General features: G+C 39.6%; 2 protein-coding genes and 1 long non-coding RNA gene across 6 annotated transcripts; 2 read left to right on the top strand and 1 right to left on the bottom strand.

Moving 5' to 3' along the window:
- Positions 1–2,918: 2,918 nt before the first annotated feature.
- On the top strand, positions 2,919–19,161 carry wdfy2 (WD repeat and FYVE domain containing 2). 2 transcript variants are annotated; one of them, XM_034574438.1, is made up of 12 exons: positions 2,919–3,285; positions 4,113–4,180; positions 6,359–6,432; positions 8,128–8,182; positions 9,247–9,397; positions 11,830–11,942; positions 12,062–12,188; positions 12,899–13,004; positions 13,821–13,922; positions 15,991–16,121; positions 16,229–16,337; positions 17,178–19,161. In XM_034574438.1, exons 1-12 carry the CDS (start codon positions 3,149–3,151, stop codon positions 17,205–17,207), a joined length of 1,203 nt encoding a protein of 400 aa, XP_034430329.1. In that variant the 5' UTR covers positions 2,919–3,148; the 3' UTR covers positions 17,208–19,161. The 2 variants fall into 2 exon arrangements, with proteins under 2 accessions (XP_034430329.1, XP_034430330.1); XM_034574439.1 differs by lacking the exons at positions 15,991–16,121; positions 16,229–16,337; positions 17,178–19,161 and adding an exon at positions 14,042–14,064 and having other exon boundaries at positions 3,076–3,285; positions 13,821–13,980.
- On the top strand, positions 2,932–19,170 carry LOC117755006. The gene is made up of 2 exons (XR_004612524.1): positions 2,932–2,965; positions 17,510–19,170. It is a non-coding gene; the product is annotated as an uncharacterized LOC117755006 (long non-coding RNA).
- A 912-nt stretch (positions 19,171–20,082) lies between these two features.
- Positions 20,083–25,011, bottom strand: dhrs12 (dehydrogenase/reductase (SDR family) member 12). 3 transcript variants are annotated; one of them, XM_034574766.1, is made up of 10 exons: positions 24,849–25,011; positions 23,662–23,795; positions 23,486–23,568; positions 23,207–23,299; positions 23,043–23,124; positions 22,513–22,574; positions 21,946–22,050; positions 21,771–21,861; positions 20,686–20,823; positions 20,083–20,482 (listed from the first exon to the last, which is right to left on the bottom strand). In XM_034574766.1, exons 1-10 carry the CDS (start codon positions 24,902–24,904, stop codon positions 20,370–20,372), a joined length of 957 nt encoding a protein of 318 aa, XP_034430657.1. In that variant the 5' UTR covers positions 24,905–25,011; the 3' UTR covers positions 20,083–20,369. The 3 variants fall into 3 exon arrangements, with proteins under 3 accessions (XP_034430657.1, XP_034430658.1, XP_034430659.1); XM_034574767.1 differs by having other exon boundaries at positions 23,662–23,835; positions 24,849–24,990; XM_034574768.1 differs by lacking the exons at positions 20,083–20,482; positions 20,686–20,823 and adding an exon at positions 21,500–21,683 and having other exon boundaries at positions 21,715–21,861.
- Between the last annotated feature and the right edge of the window lie 57 nt (positions 25,012–25,068).

The raw sequence follows: 25,068 nt of genomic DNA, 5'->3' as shown, positions 1-25,068 counted from the left end.
CACAGCGACACTGCAGTTTGTTGTGTGCGTGTTGTTAAGGATCCGGCCTGTGTGCTTCCTCACAGCTGGTTACAGGTTCACCTCATCCTGTGCACGGGCCAGTGTGAGAGACAACCCCTGAAGACTGGAGATAAGATATCAGACAATATGGAGGGGAAACATTGAAGTAGAGACCGAGGGATGTGAGCAGGGTGCACAGGAACTAGTGGCTGACACTCACACATTTGGGTTTAATGTGTTGACCAAATAAAGAAAAACCTTTCTGAGAAATGATCTGAGGGAAAACAGGTTTAGCTGCAAGGGATTGACATGCGCACACACACTCACGTTTGCACTTCTATCTTAGTGAGGACACTTATTGCCCCAAACACAATACCGAACCCTTAACCTAATTCTAACCCTAAAACCTAAGTTTTACCCCACAAACAGCCCTTTGAAAAAGTGAGGACTGATCACTCTGTAGGGTCTATGCTTTAAATAGTCCTCACACAGAAGTACAACAACAACACACACACCCTGCAGCTCGAAGATGGCTGTACTTTGTCTTTCTTTCCCTTCACTGCAATGAGTCACATCCTTATAAAGAAATGTTATAAGTGAGATTTATGGGCCAGACATATTGTGGCTTTCTACACAAATATAAACTGCATTTATGTTAGATACATAGTTATTTACTATCATTTACTTTACACTTGAGATTGTCTTCATTTGATTCACAACAGGCTGCACAACACGATTGTGCAATAGAATTTACATAATATGGCTCCATGGAACATATCATCACTTCCGCAAAAAATAAGAGGAAACCACCCTGCAGCCAGCGATAGGAGAGAGAGCAGGAAGGTCCATGATGTCTCTTGTTCGACAAGAGTTGTCTGGAGCAAGAGACTCTCACACACACCACTTCATTTCCCGGTGCAACACTGTTTTTCAGAATAAAATTACACACGTGAAGGGTTTATCCCATTCACAAAGGGGCTAAAACAGACGAATATTGTGATTCATTCTGTTTACAAATGCCATCATCAGGAACCAATTTTGGGATACTTTTATTTGTATTCCCATTTGTTTTAAGAGACTTTATCACTCCACTACAATAATTTGACAGATTAAAACTTGGAATACAAAACAAACGCATATCTTATTTGATGCATTAATATAAGGTGCACTACTGAAGTACATAAAATAGTAGAATAGTCATCGATCCACCTTAACCAGCCACAACATAAACAAATTGTGTACATGTTAATGCTTCAGCAATAATAGTTCATTAACAGCGATAAAACGTATCTGAACAAACACGTTCTTTATATTTTGATGCACCCAACATTTTTTTGACGATACTTAAGTGCATAATCTGTAAAAAGTTTGGAATTTAAACATGAATGTACTGTAAGCTTTATATTTAATTCAGTTTTTTTTACATAATACCTGAAATGCATTAACATCACAGCTACAAATTATTAGCAATATAATTAAATTAATTTATTCTTGTCGAATTATCAAATAAATATAGTTTTTAAATATTCTCTTTTTTTAAACGTTCGGGAATTTTAATACATTTTTTTCCATTTCTTATGTTTGGCCTTAAATAAACAATTACAAATTCCCATATACATCATACTGTATTTTACTGACTTTACTATTTACACGTTTATTGTGAAGTCCAGACATGATTATCAGCTCAGCTCAGCTCATGATTGAAACTTGACTTTTTTAATGAACAATGTCAGAAGTTCTTAAAGTGTTTTCATGGAATTTTTCATGATGTGGTTTGTTACACTCAACATTTAATTATCTCTATCGATGATATACATCAACGGTTTGTTTTACAGGAATATTTTCTTTGGATAGAGCGACCAAATCACGACTATAGCGTTGTAAATTGAGGTTTATTTTGAAAGTCATGGCCGGAAACGATTGATGCTCACTTTACTACGATCAAGGCCCGCCCACACTAAAATAAACTTCCTTTTTTTTAACCTCCGATATAAAAGCCCCTAAACTTAAAAGTTGCATGTGTCATATCAACAACAACAAACTTCCCTTTAATGACTTAATAAACTGAAACTAGTCAGGAAATTACATATTAACCATTAAAAGCCAATTTTACATATTTTATTATTTACCAGCTGGTCAAACTCCACTGTAGTTTTAGGGAAAGTATTTTAATAATATTTTTTAAATGTTAGTAGCCTTTTTATAATAGTATTTTTTATGTGAGTCTGCGCATGTACCATATACATTTAACGATCTTTATATCCAAAAAGAGTCTATGTTAAGAGTCTATGCAAAGAACTTTACAATCTATATAAAGTTTATGTTTAAAGATCTTTATATACAGTCTATAGAAAGAGTCTGTATAAAGATCTTTATATATGGTCTATATAAATAAATGTATATATAGTCTATATACAGAGTCTATGCAAAGAACTTTAGATACAATCAAGAGCTTTATATACTGTCTCTATAAAGAGTGTATATAAATACCATTGTATAGTGCCTATATCAAGACCTGGTACTTTACTTTGATATTATATCTTACTTCATATTAAGTCCATCCAGAGTCTATATATAGACCTATATGACATAAAGTCTATATAATTTGTTTTAATTACAGTCTATGATAAAGATGGACGACAATACAGCTCACAGAAGTGAAGCCAGATCATCTCGATGTCTATTGCCATCTGACAAAAGTATCCCCTTAAAATATAAAACTAAAAAGCCGAATTGAGCCGAAGTGTCGAGGTTATAAATACATGGAGAAAGGCGTATTTTAATTCTCCATCTTTTAAAATGTAAAAGATATAGCGCTTTATATTCAGTCTAATCGCAGATACTCCGTTTACTTGTGTTTGTTTACAGCTCAGTCTTGTCCGGTCCAATATGGCGGCGGCGACGTTGACGTGCATGTCGTGTGTGCGTGTGTGTATGTGTGGGTGTGTTTGTGTGTGCGCGTGTGGTCAGCTGACAGCGTCACAGCGCCGTGTGTGTGTGTGTGTTGCTCTCCTGACAGGTTAGCATAGCTTAGCTTAGCCTAGCCTATCATAGCCTTGCAGCTCCCAGCCGCAGCTCTGCCGTCGGACCGGGTGGTTATGTTTGCCGGAGACAGGACCGTACGCCGAGGCTCGCGCACCACCGACCCATGGCGGCCGAAATTCAGCCCCAGCCGCAGGCTCGGAAGCCGTGTCTGCTGAGCAAGATCGAGGCTTTCCAGGAGGTCGTGAGCACGGCGGTCATCATCCCCAAAGAAGACGGCGTGATCAGCGTGTCTGAGGACAGGTACCATCCCCGATTCACGCACACCTGCTCCTCCCGTCGGTCACTGACTCGCCTCATACCCGGTCTGAGCCTCAAATTACAAACCGTTCGCTCATTAAGACAGAACCGGGCTATCCAGCATTTCTGTAAATATCTCAGGTGACAGTCACTGAACGTCACTTAACGAACGTTTGTGCCTTAATTAACTTTGGCCTGTTAATATTAAATTGTCCTATTGTCTAATCAAGCTAGCTAAACATGAACTCATTCAAATGTTCGGTCTGTGGCTTGTTTGACATATTTTAGTGACGGATATTTCCACAGTAAACTGGTTAGTTGATTAACCTGTCAACTAACTAGCTACAGTAAGTGATCCAGAGCCCAAACTAACCGGTTTCTAACCTCATCGTCCCTGTTATTCCTGTGTGTTGTGTGCGTGTTGTGTTGTGTGTGTGTGTGGTGACTCAGTAAATGCTGGGACGATGGGGGGTGGGGTGGGGGGTGTATGTCCAAATGTGCCCTGTCCTCATTAACTTGTACATAGGAACCTGAGCAATTTACGTGTTGAATGATAATAAAAACAAAAATCTGCTGATATGATAATTTGACTGACATATCAATATCAGTGTTAATGATTTGTGATACGAAAAAATGTATTTCACAGCAAAGACAATGCAGAAAAGATGTGAATGTATGTTTACATTTTATGTAAAACAAAATATTTATTTCCTATTTTCAAGTTCTACATATTTTCTTTTCATTTACAGTGACTTAAGGCTTTTGGCATTTGTGTAACTGTAGAGTCTTCCCACAGTGCATTGCTAAATCCTTCTGGTTTCGCTCCACAGGGCTATTCGAGTATGGCTGAAGAGAGACAGTGGTCAGTACTGGCCCAGCGTCTACCACACATTGCCATGTAAGTATTCTTGCCTAATACTTGTGTTTGATTAATGGTTCTCAGGGTGGATGTTCTGTAAATGCTGTAAGTCGGAAGATGTACGAGTGTGTGACTCTGAGTCAGCAAAGTTGTCCAGGTATCACAATCTTCTTGGAATAGGCCAGTTGCTGATTCCTGTTTTTGCTCTCTCTTCCTCTGCGTGATTGTCTTTCCCCATCATGACCAACATAAATGATACCATCTCTCGGACTGACATGAACGCGTTTGCCTCCATATTAGAGCTCCTGCAGGATCGTTTGTTCTCCTCAGTGCATTATGTCTGTGACACTGTCCGTCCGTGTGTTCCTCCTGTTGTGCAACTCAAGGAAATCCTATGCTACCATCAGCAAGATCTGTAGCTCACAAAATGAGCGGCAGAGGCTTCATTCAGCTCGTTTAACATTTCAGTTTACTGATAGAGACAAACTGAAATGGGTGTTCAGAAGAATACATGTGAATCAGTACTTTCAGGATGTCCAAAATTATTTTCAGTTTGCATAATGATCTGAAGGATTTAAAATGTGATTTAATATATATACACAGAATGATTGTCCTTCTTCCTGGGGTTTTTTTCATGTTATTTTTGTGCTGGTAACTGAGATGAAGTCAAATTGCAGCGACTTTTGTCCCACAACCTTCAGCCAAAACATCCAGGATATTACGACAGCACTCTGTTATTCCCAAATGGTTCAAAGGTCAACATAAATATCTATAATCCCTTCCTTTTGGGGTCATTATCCCACATAACCTTTCAAAAACACAATATATATTTGCTCCCTGTAACAGGAAAAAATGGTGTTTTGCTTTTAATAATATATTACTGGTATCTATGTTAACTGATTGGGCACTGCTTTGGTTTTGAGATAAAGATGCTTCATTTGGCCAAATACAGATTTTGATCTGAAGCTGTTGAGAGCTGACATGTTTTGCTGCTCTTTTTTAAACATGAAAATTGCGTACAGAAAAATAAACAAGAATATATTTGTAGAGTTAATTTTCTCTCTAACTAATTCGTAAAAAAAATCACCAGATGTGCGAATAAAACAAAAAATGCTAAATAAAACTGCCCAGACGACAATCAAACCAATTTAAATACATTTCATTTTTATAGACCATAATCATTGTTGACTGTGGATTAAAACTGATTTGTGTAGTAAGCAGTTAGCGGCTGCAGGGGGTGGACAGAATAATAAAGGCACCTGTATATGACCAGCATGAAGCTGTGACTGTTGATGATTTGTTGAGAGGGATGATTATTCACCTCTGTTGTTGTTGAAGCCTTGGAGCACATTGAAACTTAATGTTTAGTTTTAAAGCTGGTGGGTATAATTTAATGTTATGTTATTGGTATTCAGCAGATTTAATCAGACAGGAAAGACACAAACGGCTCCAATGATTCACATTTAGTCAGAGCTCACGAAGCACATGCACCACTCTGATAAATCTGGCTGAAAATAATCTATCTTGACTCATATCCTTAACCCCCATGTGTCATTATACACAGATCAGCCAACACATTAAAATAGGCAAGAGGTTTAATATTGAAACCGATTGGTGTGTATTATTTGTTAAGGGTATTTTATTACACCATTTTATCATTATTGGCTTCTAAAAACCTGTAAGGACAGTGATGCTGGAAAGTGGGCTGCAGAGAGACAGAAACTACAGTGACAATGAATTTAATGGTACATTTTCTCCAAAGAAACATACACAAACACAGACATTGCTATACTTAAGTAGATTTTTCAGGTATCTGTACTTTACTTGGATATTTAATTTGGCTTGCAGCAAAACTAGACTGTGTCCAGTGATTTTCTTTCTTTCTCAGTACCAGCACTGTACAAAAGAGGAAAACGATCCTATTTTGTGTGCCTGGAACTTTCTTCGTTTTGCCGAGTTCTCTTAAGGGGCATCGTGTATCATTGAAGTTGAAAATTCATTTTTCATTTTTACTTTTGTACTTAAGTTGATTTCAGAGCCTGCACTTTTTTACTTTTACTTGAGTAAAGGAGTTGAATCAGTACTTCTACTTTTACCAGAGTCTTTTTTTAACACAGGTATCTGTACTTCTACTTAAGTAAAAAATGTGAGTACGTTTGCCACCTCTGGACATACATGCAGACTGTTCACTGTTTTTGTTTGTCTTTGTGTCTCCAGCCTCGTGCTCCTGTATGTCCTTTAACCCAGAAACCAGGAGGCTGTCTCTGGGGATGGACACTGGGAGTATCTGTGTAAGTTCGACCAGCAACCTGGGTCCTCTCTCACCTTTTTCCCCATTTCCTCATCAGCTGTGGTCTGTTTGCTGTTCTTGCTGTTTTCAGGGTACTGTACACGCCAGCAGGGTAGTTTGTATTATTGACATGAAGCTCTTTTGAAAATTGCCATCTTCTTTTTGACTCATTAAATGGAGAGCAGTTTTTATTGTGTGTATTTTCGGGAGAAATGTCGGCTGCTCTTCTGAGCAACAGGAATGTTTCTGATGGGGGGGTTTTATTCAGTTGGAATGAGAGTCATCAGGTCACTCTGATCTCAAACTTGGAGAGAAATGAAAAGCTCTGAACTCTGAAATGTCATATTTTCTCCTAAAGCTGCATAGTTGTACCCTTCCATCTTAGTGCTAACCTTAGACAGACTTGATGTTTACTTAAACCAGTTTCAGATATTAAATCATTCTAATCATTATACACCTGAGGATGAAGGGAGTGTTTTTTAGTTTTGCAGGTACTTTACAAACCAAGGTTTTTGACAAATCAAATACTATTGTCTGATAATGGAGATAGATGAAAAATTAAGGGATCACCAATCAATCTGGACCAAAGTGGAGGAGCAACTCACCAACAAATCACCATTCCAAGTGTAGGGTCCATGCGTTTTAAAGAAATTAAAAGACTAAAATTACAAATGTTTCAAAGTCATTTCACCCCAGTGGTGTTTGTCCATTTAGCACGTTGTCCAGCAGGGAGCAATGACTTTTACTACGGGTGTTCATGTTTGCTTTGGGGATTATCCGTAAAGCTTCTGCCCCCTGACATTTCTTGTAACAGCAACAACAGGTTAAATTTCCCCTGTACCTACACTTTGATTCTTGACAAACTCTCAGATTGCCATGAAATCTTCGGGTGAATGTAATTTAATATGATAGTATATGAATTAACAAAATTCTTGCTTCACAGAGGATGAACAGTGAATTTAATTGGATTTCCTTAAGGTCCAACTCATTAATTACAAATCTCCCAAACCAACAGAAATAAGCATTATGATGTAATGAACATTGTAGTGGTCATGACTCTATAGAGACTGGTGTTCTTGTTTGTTTTAGGAAGTGTATTCTATGTCAAACAAACCTGACATGATGTGATGCAGACCAGTCTATTCTAAGATACAGACTTTTCTACTGTCCAGCTTTTGCTTTTGGTTCTTGACCACTTCTCTGCGTAACTTAGTATGAAACAAGTTTCCCCAAAACACAAAGTCAACATTTTCCCACCCTAAAACTTCCAGTTCCTTCAATGCTTTGTTATGGGTGTTGTCTTCAGAGGAAATCTGTTCTGGTTTTTGCTGCCCTTTACACAGGCCTGCAGTTTTTCAAATTCAGTCATTTGCAGTTACACTTTACGATGGTGAAGCTGGAAAGTATTTCTTAGGAAGGAAGCCCTACACTTCAAGTATTTTAAGGAACATTTGAGACTTTTTCAAGGGCTTTCAGGTGATTTTTTATATGCAGCACAGTTTGCAAACACTTGATGTGAAAAGTGTACTTGTAAAAAAAATAATGATTGACAGAGAGTCTCTACAAATCTCATTTTGTGTGTTTACTTGTATTATTGACATGACGTCGTTTGTTTTCCCCATTCATTGATTTCCTCAGAACCTTACTCTTGGACCCCAGACAGTGTGAACTTTTATCTTCGCTTCCTGTCTTTCAGGAATTCATCCTGTCAGAGGACTACAACAAGATCACCCCTGCACGCACCTACCAGGGTGAGGGAGGAAGTGTGTGTGTGTGTGTGTGTGTGTGTGTGTGTGTGTGTGTGTGTGTGTGTGTGTGTGTGTGTGTGTGTGTGTGTGTGTGTGTGTGTGTGTGTGTGTGTGTGTGTCAGTAAATATCACTAGAACCAAAAAGACGCCATTTTTAGTTTGTTTTGAGTCCTGTAAAGCTTATTTTTTTACTTTTTTTGTTTTTGTTTTTAACATTGTCACAATTTAACATCGTATGACTTCATTTGTAAACTTTGATAACTTTATGTAGAACCATAGACTGTATAAAGATGGACGACACATCTACTCTCCACTTTCTCCCACTATCCAGAAAATGAAGTCAAACTATCCTGGACATTTGGAGTCCCGCCGATACACGCACTCGATCAAATGCGAGTCGATCTAAGCTGTCAATCATTAAGTTTCACCTCGTTTTTATAGCATTAAATAAGTAAACTAAACCAAACTTACTGGAAAATTCCATTAAACATACATCAGTTTAATATGAAGGTAAATCCAGGTGAGGGGTGGTGCCTACAGAGCATGCAGGAGGCAGTAGACAAAAAGTCTTGTCCTTCCAAGTTAAAATCGTTGTCAGCGTGTATGCCACCTCTTTTTCAGCCTGGAATATTTGTGTTCTTTCCGTTTTGCGTTTGTCGCTTGTCAGAAACGTAATCAACATCCCCAACCACTCGCTCACTCAGACGTGTTCAGTACCGAAAATGTCCAGAATAACTGACTCAGACAATTTTGTTATCACATACAGCCCATCCGGATGAGCAAAATGTCCCAACTTCAGTGCATGTTAAAAAGCAGCTATTCTGTTATTAGTTGGTGCTTTTCTGGGAAATTGTAAGATCTCAAAAGGTCTCTACACCAGTGCAGAACAACTTCTTCTACATTAGTTGATGAGATGTTTCTTTAAAGGAGGAAGTGGTGCTGCACCATCTTTCTTCGCTTGTAAATATGCAGATTGGATAGTGTTTTAAAATAGTTAGATTGAGATGAATGCGGAAATGGATCTCATGTGTAGTATTTGTGTGTGTGTGTTTTTTTTGCATGTGCAGCCCACCAGGGCAGAGTGACAGTGGTGCTGTTTGTGTTGGAGATGGAGTGGCTCCTGAGCACTAGCCAAGACAAAAACTTCAACTGGCACTGCTCGGAGAGCGGCCAGCAGCTGGGGACATACCGCACGGCCGCCTGGGTTTCTGGACTACAGTATCCTTTAACATTCCCAGCTTCCCCTCCTGCTCTGTTTGTGTTGGTCTGCAGACTCCGTGAACCGAGTGGGAAGTGACGAGCCATCTTTGGTGCTTTTGGACTCTGAAAAACCTTTTCATTATGACAACACAGTCTATTTTAAGTCCATAGGGACATAAAACAGGGCAATCGAGATTAGCTTCCAGTTAGTTCATACTGCTGGGAAGGGCTAACAATAGGCATCAGTCATGCTGTTGTCAAGGAAACGGGCCGAGTTGGTTTCGGTAATGGCCAGATGAAAGGCTGCGAGTGCTCCGCAGCAACACTGATCCATACCAATGAGCCTGCCATTAGGCCCGAGCACTGCTAGCCGCAACATGCTAACTTGTCTGCTCTGTTTAGCAAGAGATCCAGTGGGAGACGGTGTTTGTTTTTGTGACTGTATCCACGATTCTGAGGGTCTGATCTGATTCTGTTTGATGAGCAGCCCCGTAGGACAAAACCCCAAACTGCAGAGCTAATATTGAATGTTTTGAAGTTTTGAAGTTTTTTAAACAACACATTAGAAGGTTTTCAAGTGAGAGAGGTCACATATTTTTATTAATACATTTTCGGACAGCAAAACGACTTGTTGAATATAAGTATAAGTCAAGATAAGAATTTTTTAGTCCAACTATAGGGATATTTGCTGTGTTTTGTAAGAATAGAAACACCAATAAAACTAGAAGGTCACTGAGTAGAGCGCAAACTTCCACCAAGGCCCAACAATCTCCTTAATTTAAATCTAGCTGCACCAAAATTGCAAACATACACAAAGATATCAGCTCCATAAATATGCCTGAATTTTTTCATCAAGATCCATGAATTATTCTCTAACCACAATGAAAGCAGGATTGCACAGTCGGATGAAGTTACACCTGGGTGTCTTTGTAGCTTGTGGTCTTGTAGTTTTCTGTCCTACGAAGCTGGTTCACTTCTTACTGGAGTAAATCCCCATGGTAACTCATGCTAAACTGCCAAGCTTCACTGTTAAGTTCATTATAACAGAATAAATCTCAACTTCTGACAACTGAAAAAGCAATAGTTTAGGATACAGTGACGTGAGAAATAATGAATGTCAGGTTTTAAAACAGAGCTTCTAACAAACGGAGGAAGTGTTTTTTCGAAATATATCAATACATCACAAATGTTAAGGCAGTGTTAGGATAAGTGAAGCCGGATAACGAAAAGATATCCTGGGTATGTTGAATTCTCTTCGTTATACAGGCCCCTGGTTGTAAAGTGTGAGAGCAGCAGGAAGCAACGAGCTGCGATGCCTGATAAGATAGAAGACAGATCTTGTGATGCTAATAATCAAGATTGAGAAGCTGACTGGCTGCTCTCAGGTTCACTGTCAGTGACGGTGCCATAGTCCTGCGTTTTTTGTGTCTAAATATTCTGGCTGCTTGGGAAAGGTCAACTTTTAAATGTGTCATATTTGCTCAACAACTATTCATGCAGATGAGTTTTTGTAGATAATATTTTAGTGAAACAATATTCAACTTCTTCCAAGTTGTTACTCAATTCTAAATGGTTGATGCTTGATTAGGACTCAGTCGACCAAATCTATGCTCAACTGAGACGACACACATTGTTTACTGTGGTGGACAAGTTGTCTTTGTAAATGTATTTGTAAAAGCTTTCTGCAGAAAGGATGACACAGGCAAGGTGGAGGTTGCAAGTGTGATGAAATGTGAAGTGTCTGTGCTCATATTTAAGTGTCTCTGTGTGGGTTACCTCCTGACCCCAAAACACGGGGGGGGGAATGTATTGTTCTGTGTCTGGAACTTATCGTCTGTAAAGGTGTGACTTATAGGCTCCATCCTAAATGTGTTGGAGAGGAAATAGTATCATGTATTGTTAGGGTGTTGTGTCAGTCAGCTGAGGGGCAAACACAGTTAAACCAGAGTAGAGCAAAAGGTCACTGTAGAATTCAGGTGATCTCAGGATCAACTTCTGCATGAAATGAATAGACAATGTGCTCACATGCTAGACAGTGGGTGCACCATAAAGTTGATGTTGAGCTGTACTCTAGATTAGAAAGGCTGCTGTAAGCATAAACTAAGAAGTTATTAAGTCAATTTCCATTACATCACAAAGGCACAAAGCTCCTGAAAACTCATTTTCCAGTATTTAGATTAGTATTGTTTTAGATCGTTTAGAATAATGAGGGTTGTCTTTGTGCAGTGGTTGTTTTTTGCTCTTCTACAGTGTTGTCAGTGTTGTGACTTAACCAGCTCAAATAGCTCATGTTAGTTGTAGGTTGTTGAGCACAGCTGCTCTGTTGAAACTACAGTAATTCTTTTTGATTTGTGTTTTTTTGGTCGAGAAGTAGATCAAATCTGAATTGAGGCATCAGTCGTCTCTTAAGCAGGACAGTTTCTTCTTTTTTGACCTTAATGTACACTAAGATTCGATGTGGAGACCAGACACGCCTTCGTAGGGGACCAGTCCGGTCAGGTGACCATCCTGAAGCTGGAGCAGGACAGCTGCAGCCTGGTCACCACCTTCAAGGGACACACTGGTACACGACACACACATTAACCAATCAATAATCAATCAGTTTGTTCTATCTTATGTAACTGAATATTTTAGAGTTTTGAACTGTGGATCAGACAAAACAAGGAATTGAATGTGATGTAGGTAATGTGACGGCACTGAGTTGGGACCCGGTCCAGAGGGTGCTGTTCTCCGGCAGCTCAGACCACTCCATCATCATGTGGGACATCGGAGGGCGAAAAGGAACAGCCATTGAACTGCAAGGACACAAGTAAGAATCACCAACTCTCAAAATGTTATTTATTGTTATCCAGCTGAATGGACACTTGAGTTATAATTATACATAATTCTTTTGTGCTGATAGATTGCTGTTGTCTTTTTCGTATTCATTACTTTGTTTTCCTCCTTACGACTTTATTCAGACATGACAGACAGGGTCGCAGGGTGTGCACAATATTTGAGTGAGAGAGGCAGGAGCGGTGTGTGAACAGCATGAATATAATGATAGAAGAGGAGGCGGCATCAGTGAAATAATTGTTTTGTGATTCAAGTCATTTTATCTCTGCCTTTGCATATTTAACCTTTACGTTAATCCGACAACATTCAATTACTAGCTTCTGAACAGAAATTTGAAAAACATTGTCCTTGACATCAGTGAATTGTGAAGAAAATCTTTCACAGTTTTCTGACATTTTATAGATCAATTGATTCATTGATTAATGAATTTAGATCAACACATATGATATCAGATTTATGTATTGGTGTGTGTGAGTAAAGCTAGTGTTTACCCACTAGCTTAATGTGGCTGTTGTGTCGCAGAGTGCAGGGTTTCAAATCTTGAATTTGTACTTTTAAAATTTTTAAATATTCTTCATAGAACCCATGCTGGGACATCATCTCTGCTCTTTACTGTTTATTTCAGCGCTTGCTTAGTCTATTGTCCAATGAATGTGTGTGTGCGTGCGTGCACTCTCTCTACAGTGACAAGGTTCAGGGATTGTGCTACGCCTCACACACTCGTCAGCTCATCTCCTGCAGCTCAGATGGAGGCATCGTCATCTGGAACATGGACGTAACAAGACAAGAGGTGATAGAGTGTAACATCAACCCAACACGCAAACACAGGCACTTATTCATAATCTATGAACTGCTGTGCGTTTTCACTGTGGTTCAGACAAACTGCTCATATTTACTTTCCCTCCTGCTCTGGAATGAATTCTCTGAAGAAACAAACGTCTCCTCTCCCTCTCTGCTCTCCACACACTTACTGACTACTTGATTGCTTCTTCATTTACCCAGAGTCACTTTCATTCCGCCACCGTGTCATTCTGCTCTGTTATTCGGCCCAAATTCTCATCTCAATTTTATTTTCTGACTCATTGGTTCTGTTGCAGCTGAGATCCCTTGCGGCGAGCCTTAAAATATAATCAGTCGGTGGCTGCTGTTCCCCAAACGGTCACTCTCAGCTAAACGTTGCTCTGTGCAGCTTAATCACGCAGGGAAGGAGGTTAAATAGCATAATCATTAGAGCTTTGCGATTTAGAGAGTGGAAAGAGGTAAAACTGAAGAGGAGTTGAATTATTTTGTTTAATTAATACTGATGTATCATGAACAAAAATAATCACATATAGTTATAGTTTTGTCTTGTCCTTTTGATATTGATATTCTTAACTGCCTGTCCAAAGAAAACCAAATAGTCAAATGTTAGTTTTCCTTCAATCACTTTTCCACCCAACAGCTTAAAATCTTAATGCAAAGTTTGACGTCAGTTCTACCTTTACACATCTAAACATTTTTGGTGGATTTAAGTTTGTTTTATATATTGAATATTATTCCATAGTTTGGAAAAGGAAACTCTAAAAACGGGAAACATCTATAATTTAAGAATTGTGTGTTGGCACAGACTCCGGAGTGGCTTGACAGTGACTCATGTCAGAAGTGTGAGCAGCCTTTCTTCTGGAACTTCAAACAGATGTGGGACAGTAAGAAGATCGGCCTACGACAGGTACAATACACACACACACATCTATTTTTATTTTAATCATTTCATTTCTATATAAAACGTGAATGGCTCCCAGTAGAGCTCATAACTCCGCCAAGGCCCAACAGTCCCATGAAATTCAGTCAAGTTGCACCAAGTTACACAGATTCAGATTTAGATCCAACTCTTTGTCCAGATTCACACAAAAAGGTAATGGGTTCTTTCTTTACTCATGTGTCAACCCAAGATTCATGGAATCAGTTGAGTTGTTTTTTATCCTGCTTACAAACTAACCAATGTGCAGAGGCGAAAACATAACGTCCTTCATGGAGGTAAAAAACCATAGTTACAAAGCATCAGATCCAAAACTACCATCACTGCTCTGACATCAGTTACTCATCTAAAACAGATGCACTGATTCTGTAGCTGTTAACAACTATCCTGCAAACGCACACAACTCTTCACTTGTGTTACACTAATGGCAAGCAAACATCCTGTGGCTGTTTTATTACCTCATTCACAGGAACAGCTTTGCGTCGTGGTTACTCGTTTGTGTCAATGGATTCACTAACAGACGTTTTTCGGCTGCACAGCAATTTTCAGGAGCGGTCTGTTGCAGGAACCAAACACAACGCAGGGTTATGTTTGTGTTTCTGCAGATCAGGTTTCACAAACAGACATGTCATAGTTGCACATGAAGAAGTCTCAGTATTACTGAAGACAAACATTGAGCAGCTCATAATGTTGACGGTAACTCTATGAGAACGGAGGAGGTTTCTGTTTCTACAAACATTCAGAGACAAACATGATCAAGAGAGCACAAACAGAAATGTTACAGGAGCATTCCAGTGATGGTACAGGCGGTCACATGATCTGGACTTCAGCCAGGCTGACTCATGACTCTGACTTGAACTTTCGGACTCGGAATGACTTGTTGTTTTCCTGTTCAAGACCATGGAGGAAAAATCCTGCTCTGTAAATCAAACTCTCATTTTTCTGACATTAGATCGGACTGCTGTTGGTCTGATTCATGTTGTGTGTGTGATCACAGACACATGTAAATTAATCAATGGCAAGATGCAAAGCTCAGAAATGACATGTGTTTGTAATTAGTTACTAGATTAACTGGTCAGTTTAATTTTAAATGAAGTACATTTTCATTTTAAGTACAAATTAAAAAAAATGATTTATTATAATCATTGATTGTCTTAATTGATTTGATTTGGTGAAGGTGCATGTTATCTAGGACTCCCACAAAGGAAACACAAAGTTTAGGACTTGGGCTTAACTCTGGGACTCCACAGAAACCCTGTTCAGACCTGGTATTTGCATCCAACCTGAGTGATCTGATCTTCTACAGCTCAAATGATGAACCGAAAATATGTTTTACACATCATCTGGCCCATAGATGGAATTATTTGTGGCCACTGCCCCAATATTTACATAGACGTCCACATACCAAATCTCTTTTTTTTGTGCCTACGCCAGCGACAGCCAGTGGCCAGTGTTATGTTTTGGGATTGTCCGACCGTCCGTCTCAGTCTTTGTGGAAACTTCTTCAAATTTGGTACAAACATTCAGTTGGACTCAAGAGTCAACTGTGCAGATTTTGGTGGTCAGAGGTCAAAGTCGCTGTGACCTCATTGGCTTGTGAATGTGATATCTCAGGAACACCTCTAGGGAATCCAAATTTGGTACACACACACACACACTGTCATCAGACACATCTTCAAACTGTCTTAAAACCCAATAATTAGTTTTTTGTGAACAAAAAAACATATGCTTATATTTGCAAATAGAGCAGTGAAGTGAGATGCGATTACAAGTGCTCACTGGAGACACATTCAGAATCAGGATGCATTTTAATTCCAGGTGTAAACACAGGTACTTAGAGTAGCTCACGTAGAATGGATGTAAAAAAACCAGGTCTGAACGGAAGCAGAATTTCCCCTGACTTGAAAAGCAGTGATTTCCTTTCCTCCCCTGGTCTTTCAGATACTCCCACACACCTGTGTATCTCTGCTGCTGCTGATAACAGATAATCTTGTTGCTAATCAAAGCTGACAGGTTCAAGTCCTCCTGTGTTTTCCAGCATCACTGTAGGAAGTGTGGCCAAGCCGTGTGCGGCAAGTGTTCGTCCAAGCGCTCCACCATCCCCCTCATGGGCTTCGAGTTCGAGGTGCGTGTGTGTGACAGCTGCCACGAGTCCATCACTGATGAGGAGTGAGTAACAATCGGCCTCTGTCGTCGCCATGTACTGGCCCTTTGTGCCAGCGGCTTCCTCAGCGCTTGCACAGTGAAGTAACCGTCGCCCCCTCTTTGTGTTTCAGCCGAGCGCCCACAGCCACCTTCCACGACAGCAAGCACAGCGTTGTTTACATGCACTATGAGCCCACCACTGGAAATCTGCTCACCTCTGGCACTGACAAGGTTATCAAGGTCTGTGAACCAACTGTTGTATTTCCAAGTCTCAGATAAGACAAGCAAGTGAATATGGTTAACAAAACTAATCAGGCTGAGTTTTAACTCTACCCAGGCGATTTCTTCCTCTGTATGCTTAAGGCTCGATTAACCTGCCAGGAGGAACTCCCTATTCTTACCAACCCTGTGCACTGTGTATGAATGTTTAAGTTTCTCCAGCCCTATGAGGCCTCTGGGGACTTTAGGCCCACGGCAGTTGCTCACTTTTCCTGGCAGGTAATCCAGCCTTGACCATATCAGGTTTTTGACATGACAAGTATGAATACAGTTTGGTGGAAAGCCAATAGTGAACCACCATAGGCCGTATATAAAGATGGACGACATGTCTCCACCTCCTCCAACTATCCAGAAATGAAGCCAAAATATCCAGTATATAAACTGTGCCAACTTGCTCCAAGGACGTCATTTGGAGCACGAATCTGTGGTGTAGTGATCGCGTGATGGAGCCAAGGTAGAGAGGTCCCTTCAATAAATTAGACCTTGAGGTCTTGGCTGGTACTCCAGAGACTTTGAGTCCGAATGACGTCCTTGGCACAAGATGGCAGCTTTCGCATCCGGGATATGTTGGCTTCATTTCTGAATAGTGGGGGGAAGTGGAGATGCATTTTCCATCGCTATTTATTGTCTATGATCTAAACAAACACATGCATATTACAAACTGTATTTGAAATCTGTCTTTTCACACATGGTTCATGCTGGTCTCTGTCTGAGGTTTAGAAAGTCGGTAGAAGAGCCTCTTTAACTGCTTCGTCTCTATTTGAATAAAAAAACCAGATGATGTCTTCTGTTTGTCTGCAGCTGTGGGACATGACTCCTGTGGTGTCCTGAGGTCTGGGGACGCACAGCAGCAGTCAGCGGGAACCTCTGCTCACCAAACTGTGAGAGTTTAACGCGAACAGCCGCACTTGGAAGAGAAAGAGAGCAGCGTATTCAACAGTATTGATGTCATCCGGATAATATTTAACAGTTATTCAACAACAAGCTGCGGCTGTTGCGTGTCCACAGTGAGGACACTGCAGGGAGCAGTGCAGCCTGGGATCAGGACAGGCCTCGGTTGGCGCAAGAATACAGACAGTTGTTGGTGTTTGTTTTGTGTGTCTGCATGTTTGTCTGCGTCTGTGCTGTCTGAGTGTGTGTGTGAGGGAATGAGGTGTTTGACTTTGTGAGCAGCTGACACACTTTATTTGCTTGATTTTCATGCATTCCTTTCCGCTTCTCATGCTGGAAACTCACCAAACAAGCTTCTGCACTGCGGCCAGCGGATACCCTCCAACCAAACCTGACTTGTGAAGCTCTTCGTGGATCTGGACCCCAACTCAATGACAGATTTAATCTCACGGTTAGCCGGCTGCAGATTCTCCTCAAGAGGGAGCTGCGTATTCATTGTCAAACCTCATCTACGCTCAACAACCTGCACCACCCGCAGGGAAGCAAAGTAACAGCAGTAGATAAGACTTACAGATGGTGTCCTCTACAGGCAAATGTTAAGTTTTAGAGAAGTAATCGAATCAACAATTGTTCACCTTTCTAAACACTCAATTTGTTTTGCAGGTTGTGCATTTATCACACAAACATATTTTTTCGTTTTGCTTATTTTCTATATTTTATAGTTCATATCTAAAATATAAAACATGTAAACAAATGGACAAGTCAGCCTCATTGCCTGCGGGTAGCAGAAGCATCAACACTGCAGGAGCTGTTGCCTTCCTTGCCTGTAGATGGTGCTACTGAGAATATTGACAGTAAACGTAAGCGAGGTTAACTCAGGACAATGGACGCTGACAGGATTTCAGACGGTGTCATGGTTGTCTCAGTGCAGAATACCCCTGTTAGGTTCTGTCATCTGTAAATTATTGAATCAATGTCCTTCTAATCTTTTAAAATATACTCTATGTTCTTTTGAGATTATTTATTATTTCAAGCTTGTCCTAAATGTTTCTAACATGCAAAAGCACATATCATCAAAAACCAATCAGAGGCAGCACTTAAATACTTTACATGTGAAAACACTGACAGGAAACTCGTGAACATGGTTTACTCTCGTTTTGTTCTCATCATTACTGTTTTGTTTTTGTCACTTTACTGTAAATATATATTAACGTCTGCACTGGAATCAAGAAGCAAAATGTTGTTACAAACCAATGCTGTGAAGATGAAACTTTTTTTTTTACGATTATCACTTTTGTGCTTTAATGGTCAGATGATAATTAAGTTGAATTAACCCCCTCTGTATGTTTCCAAAGATGTTTGAAAATAATGTTTGTGTCTGATGCTTTATAAGGATTTTCTCCAACAATATAGAAAAGAGAAAACGTTCTTGACTGTTTGATAGCTCCTCATGAAGGTTCATTTACAGCAGCTATTAAACTCATGAGTATGAGCCTGAGGTTTCTCTGAGGCTTCAGCCCCTAAACTACAAATTATGTGTATTGAATTTATTTCCAAATGGTTTCTAATGCACCACATCTTGTTTGAGGTTTGGTTTATTGATAATTGTTGCTGCCTGGATTAGTATCCCCACACCAGAAGACACAATTGCTTGTTTTGAAAAGGAAATACCAGTGATCAGTGGTCAAGTTTGTGATTTAGAGCAAAAATGTGCAGAATCACCGGAGTTGTCCAAACCCAGAAAACAACACACAAAATTTAAATCAACAAAACCTAAACTTCTGCTGCAGTCAAAATAAACTCATCTGAGGCCAGTTGTGATCATTGATGTAACGTTGTGTGTATGAATAATATATTAAAAGAGCAGGTATTTACCTACGTGACTGGACTGTGTCTAAATGGTGTTTGTTGGATCAGTATTTTTCTTTCTTTTTACACATGTAGTTTCCTCTGAAATGTTTAATTCCACAAAGGTTTTTCCTTCTTATATTTCTGTTACACGTCGGACAAATCTTTCAGCCTTTTGTTTTTAAAGATGCTGGTTTCACAGCCATGACTGTGGACAGAAAAACTATCAACACTCCTGGAGCTTTTCACACTGTCCACTGTTATATATATTACATAGTATATAGAGTGCAGGCTCAATATACAGTAAGTTATTTTCCTAAATAGATACCAAATAGCATTTTGTTCCCAAACTGAAAAACTTAAGGAGAAATCCTAAATGAACAGCCAGCCACTATTTATTATTTTAGGGACTAGTATATCCATTACTAAATTTAATTTTCTCAATTAACTGTCACAATTAACACATATAATCACATACTATCATATGGTAATTAGTTTAGTCCATATTTTCAAAGGCAATTGTATTTATAAAGCATTTTTTTTATACACAGGTAGATTCAAGGTGCTAAAGGTATTAATTTCATATGAAACTGAAGAGCTGCAACTCTGGAGGCAGCGGATTTTTTATATTTTCTAACTTGAGAAATTACAGAAAGAAATAATTGATTGTCAAAGTTTTGATACATTTTCTGTCACTAGGGTTATTATCTTAATTTATTTCCAATACAACAGAAACTTGAATTTCAGTATTATACTAAATTGTCTTTAGGACAAAGACTGAATGTATGAATCCGTAGAATTTTGATGAAATGTAAACATGAGTCTTTTCCAATATTGTTTTACAGATGGATGTAAAGTGGTGACTACTCTGTGTCTATACAAAGTGGCCTGAATCCATACATATAAATGACTTGTGATAGAATGAAGACATCACAATAGTTTTAAGAAATTGAACAATATGTTGTACAGAAATAATTTTATAAATTTCCATTTTGTGTTATACATTCACAGAAAAACAATCCTTGATGTACAGTATGGAGCATTTTACATTTATATTTTCCATATTTGGATCATGAAAAAAACATCTGTTCTTTATATCATTCTCTGCTGAAACATCTGTTCTTTAAGATATTGGTCCAAAAACAGTGTAAAATGTGTCTTGTACATTGAAACAAAAAAACAAATATGTAAACATTACTTATAATTAGAGAGGAGTGCTTGGTTTTAAAAGACATTTGTGTATTTGCAGAGACACTAAGGTTTAAACTTGAGGGCGAACTCCTCCAGCGCAGCCAGAAGCTTCTCCTCCTCCTGCGGTGTCGATCTGGAGGACGCCAGAGGCAGGTGTGTCGCCACCGCTTTACGATCTGGACACAATTTTATGGAAACATAAGGAACAACACGGAGAGACACTAAACCACAAATACAGTGTTTGTTCTACAAAATACTAAGATGCAATGGTTCATGAATGAATCACAACGAGACGTTTCACCCTCTGAAAACCGACGTCACACGGCTAACGGTAAAACAAAAGTTACATCAAAAGTTACTGAAGTGATTTGTTTCTGACCCTGGAAGAAGAGTCCGCTTGGCTGCTTGACGGCAGCCGCAGCCGCAGCGAGCCACACCACGGTGTCGGCCCCCATGGCCTCCGTCCTCAGCCTGGACTGCATCTTGGCGTGGAAGGATGGCATGGACGTCTGGACAGCTACAGAGAGAAAACACTTCCTGTCACGCGTGCGTTTGTGTCGGGTTTAATCCAACCAGACGCTGCTTGGTCTAAAAACTCAGAATTAAAACAACAAAGTACACAGCAGTGATCTAGTTTTAAAAAACGTTGCCAAAAGTGACTGCTGCTCTGGTATTTAGAAAATGTTTCCTTCATTTATCATAATTATATCACAAACATACATTTTTACCTCTGCAAAACAAAGATATGTTTTCACCCCCGTCCGTCCGTTTGTGCATTGGTTTGTTTGTGAGCAAGATTACGCACAAACTACAGGACGGATTTCAACGAAAGGAAGAAGTAAGGGACAAGGAACGACCGTTTAATTTGCGGTGCGGTTTAGGGGACGGACACCAGAACATCACTTTCTTATCACTTCTTCTTCTCCGAGATATTTTTGTTGATTTCTCAGAGAATAATTCATGGATCCAATAATTCATGGATTCATGTTTATGGGACTAATATTGAAGAGCTTGTGTAATTTGGTGCAGATTCAAATAAAAATCTGGATCTAGTGATTTTAAATGTGTTTTCATGAGGAGTCTGTTGGGCCTTGGTGGAGGTATTGAGTGCCATTCAAATCTTTTTATGCAAAAAAAAAAACACCTTTACTCTCCATTGTACTGAGGTGGGGGAAGAAAGATGGATATTTTTAAAATCTTTAACAAACTAATACGGAGCTCAAGGATAACGCCATTTCTCGCCATGATAAAGAAAGTGAAAGATCCAGATCAACCCCAAAACTGATTATCCTCTTCTTTGGGTCATTCCCCACCGCTCCACCAAATATCATGGAAATCGGTTCTGTAGTTTTTGAGTGATCAGACAAACAAATATAATAATAAATATATATTATTAATATAATATTAAACATAACCTCCTTGGCGTAGGTAATAAAACTCAGCCTGCAGTAGTTGTTTCTGTACCTGGTGTGTCGGCCCAGCCTGGGTGCATGGAGGAGAAGTGGATCTCTTTGTGTTGAGAAGCCCATCTCTCCGTCAGAATCACCTGCTGCCTCTGTCGCAGTGAAAAACATAAAGCACATTTCAACAAACACGCGCCGTGATGATCAAACAGCTGCCGTCAATCAGTCTCCTTTACTTTGTTCTGAGCGTAGACCGTGGTCCCTTCAAACGTCCCCTTCTCACACTGCAGGTCGTCAACGTTCAGCCTCTGTGTGAGCATCCCGCCGGACGACACGGTCACCTGTGCAGCGGCAGGAGCAGATGTTCATCTTTGACTTTATGTGAGTCTGGTTCTTAATACGGACGTCTGACTTTAAATATCCAACTGTATTTGTGCTGCAACATTTTTGCGACATTTTACCTGCGCCAAGGAGGTTATGTTTTCACCCCTGTTTCTAAACAGGATGATGCAAAAACTACAGAAGGAAATTTCTCAAAACTTGGGGGGAGGAAGTGACATAAGCTGAGAAATAAATATCAGCACGGATCCGGACAAAGAGGTGGATCCAGGTTTTTTTTGCTTTTACATTGCAAGATATGGTGTTAAGGGGACTGATATTTATGAGTGTGTTTGATTTGGTGCAGATTCCAATAAAAATCTGGATCTAGTGAATTTAAATGTGGTTTCATAAAAGGGACTGCCGGACCTTGGCGGAGGTATGAGCTCTACTGAGTTCTCATCTCCAGTTGAAATTCAACCCACCACTCTTGGATCTTGGACTTTCTTCAGTGCAGGTATCAGTGCTGTGGTGAGGATGTATGCACCTGGAAATAAAGTCAGAGGTCAGTATAACTTTACTGCTACAGTTGACAATCTAAACTTACAGATCATTGACTGACTATCAGAAGCTGTCAATTTATTTTAATCTTAATTGCTTGTTATTTAATCTCACTTTACCTGATTTTAAGGGTTATCGTTTTATAGTATCTCTTTTTCCTTTTAAATAGACAAACATGCCGATGCAAAATTCTAGTTGAGTAAAATCTTTACCAGCAAGATGTGATTTGCAGAATGTAAAATGTCAAAACATCTATTTCTAAGTTTATTTATTCTTCTTAATGGTGAATAATTTACAAAGAAAGTTCTTGTTTGAACACAAACATATAAACAGATATTTTCGTAAGTTTTGAAAAAAGAAAAGGTTAATATTTCTCAAAGTAAGAAAAAAAAACAGAAATAATATAGAATCAGTATCTAAACTCAGATATTTGATTTGTGTTTCTTTTCGTTACCGAGTGTATTTGTGGCAAAGTTCTTCTCCAGACCCTCCTCAGTTAATTCTCTCTGGTTGACCATGCAGCCTGCATTGTTGATCTGGTGAACACGACAAAGTGATTAACATTTTACTATAGAAGACTGATGTGCGTCTCACAAATGATGCCGCATTTTTACCCACCAGCACATGCACAGCGTCGGTTTGTGAGAAGCTCTGGGCAAACTCCCACACTTGTCTCGCACTGGACATGTCGACGACGTGGACGTGAACGTTCTGTGAATAAAAAAAGAAAACGTTTCTGTTCTGTTGATAAGACAATGGAACAGATAAGCATAATAATGATCAAACTCATTGAAAAATAGTGACTTCCACTGGATAATCATGATCTAAAAGTAAATCTGTTCAAACAGGAATAAAACTGATGAAGAGCAACAGAAAGACACGTCCCATATTTCTCACCTCATTTTTACTCCGTTCAACAATCTCATCTTTGGCTGCCTCTGCTCGGCCCTTGTCTCGACAAACCATGTGAACGATTCCTCCTGAATGTTCGAAAAACAAAACGACATCAGCAGACAGAGCAGCAGGAAGGTTTCCCAGGAGCTGAGGCGAAACTCTGCTAAACACTCACTCACCTTTGTTGGCGATTTCCTGTGCTGTGGCCTTTCCTATCCCACTGTTGGCTCCTGTTATCATGAAGGACCTCCCGCTCAGGTTCACGTCCAGGTCGGCTGGAACAAAATGCTTCGCTGCTGCTTCATAGCCACTCCTGTCGGGAGCAAAGAGCAGGACCCTGAATGCACCACGTACTTACAGTACATATACACACAGTGTCACCAATGATTCCACTTGTTCTGATGTCAACACTGAGGTGGACTCCTATTTGTTTCTTTGTCATGTCAACCATTCTTCATACTTTTCAGAGCTTCCTAGCAGTGTGTATCCTCATGATATAATTAATGAAATTAACAAAACTTCATTTAATTGATCAACCGATGAAAATATTGGCTTGTATCATTAGTTCTGTAGTAGCAGCTCTGGATATACTGCAGACTAGTATTGTGTTGTTAATCACTACTAGTTAACCAGTAACTGCACCATAAGAGCTATTACTCAACAGAGGAAGTCGAGTAGTTTAACCTTCAGTGTACTCTCAGGACTATTACTACAGAGAATTAGTATAAGTATATGTTGCATAAACGTTATATGCATATATGTTGTTTGACCACTTGACTCAGTGATAGATAGATAGAGAGACATGGACAGATAGATAGATAGATAGATAGATAGATAGATAGAGAGACATGGACAGATAGATAGATAGATAGATAGATAGATAGAGAGAGAGAGAGAGAGAGAGAGAGATACATGGACAGATAGATAGATAGATAGATAGATAGATAGATAGATAGATAGAGAGATACATGGACAGATAGATAGATAGATAGATAGATAGATAGATAGATAGAGAGAGAGAGAGAGAGAGATAGAGAGAGAGAGAGATACATGGACAGATAGATAGATAGATAGATAGATAGATAGATAGATAGATAGATAGAGAGAGAGAGAGATACATGGACAGATAGATAGATAGATAGATAGATAGATAGATAGATAGATAGATAGATAGATAGATAGATAGACACTTTATAGATCCCAAGGGGAAATGTAGGAATCCAGTATCACCAAAACAGTCAGACACGAGAGCCAAAGAATAATAAAAGGTCCAAATGAGTGAAGCATAAGTACACGGTCACAGAGAACACAGAGAACACAGAGTACACAGAGTACACAGAGTACACAGAGCTGTCAGTGAACTTACTTGGTGTACTCCTGGAGGCCTTTCACTAACCAGACTGCGTTCCTGTAGACCGACATGTTCAGTAAAGCAGCGGCTCCTCTGCAGAGTTCGATCCGTATGGAAGCTCCAGGCTGTTTTCATAACAGTGACTGATGCTGGTTATGTAGTAACCGGTAGTAGCATGGGGAGTCACGTGTTTGACCACCGGAAGTGAAAGATAAACAACTTGGAGCTCCCCTGG

Source organism: Hippoglossus hippoglossus, chromosome 21, assembly GCF_009819705.1.
Source record: "Hippoglossus hippoglossus isolate fHipHip1 chromosome 21, fHipHip1.pri, whole genome shotgun sequence".
Taxonomy (NCBI): Eukaryota; Metazoa; Chordata; class Actinopteri; order Pleuronectiformes; family Pleuronectidae; genus Hippoglossus; species Hippoglossus hippoglossus.
The sequence above is the reverse complement of the archived record's forward strand: the minus strand, read 5'-3'. Positions and strand labels throughout refer to the sequence as shown.

Coding starts and splice junctions, on each gene's coding strand:
- dhrs12 (XM_034574766.1), bottom strand. CDS start 24,904: ATGTCGGTCTACAGGAACGCAGTCTGGTTAGTGAAAGGCCTCCAGGAG. Junction 23,125..23,206: donor CCGACGCTGTGCATGTGCTG/GTGGGTAAAAAT, acceptor CGTGTTCACCAG/ATCAACAATGCAGGCTGCAT. Junction 20,483..20,685: donor AAGCGGACTCTTCTTCCAGG/GTCAGAAACAAA, acceptor AATTGTGTCCAG/ATCGTAAAGCGGTGGCGACA.
- wdfy2 (XM_034574438.1), top strand. CDS start 3,149: ATGGCGGCCGAAATTCAGCCCCAGCCGCAGGCTCGGAAGCCGTGTCTG. Junction 4,181..6,358: donor CGTCTACCACACATTGCCAT/GTAAGTATTCTT, acceptor TTGTGTCTCCAG/CCTCGTGCTCCTGTATGTCC. Junction 13,005..13,820: donor TGGACGTAACAAGACAAGAG/GTGATAGAGTGT, acceptor GTGTTGGCACAG/ACTCCGGAGTGGCTTGACAG.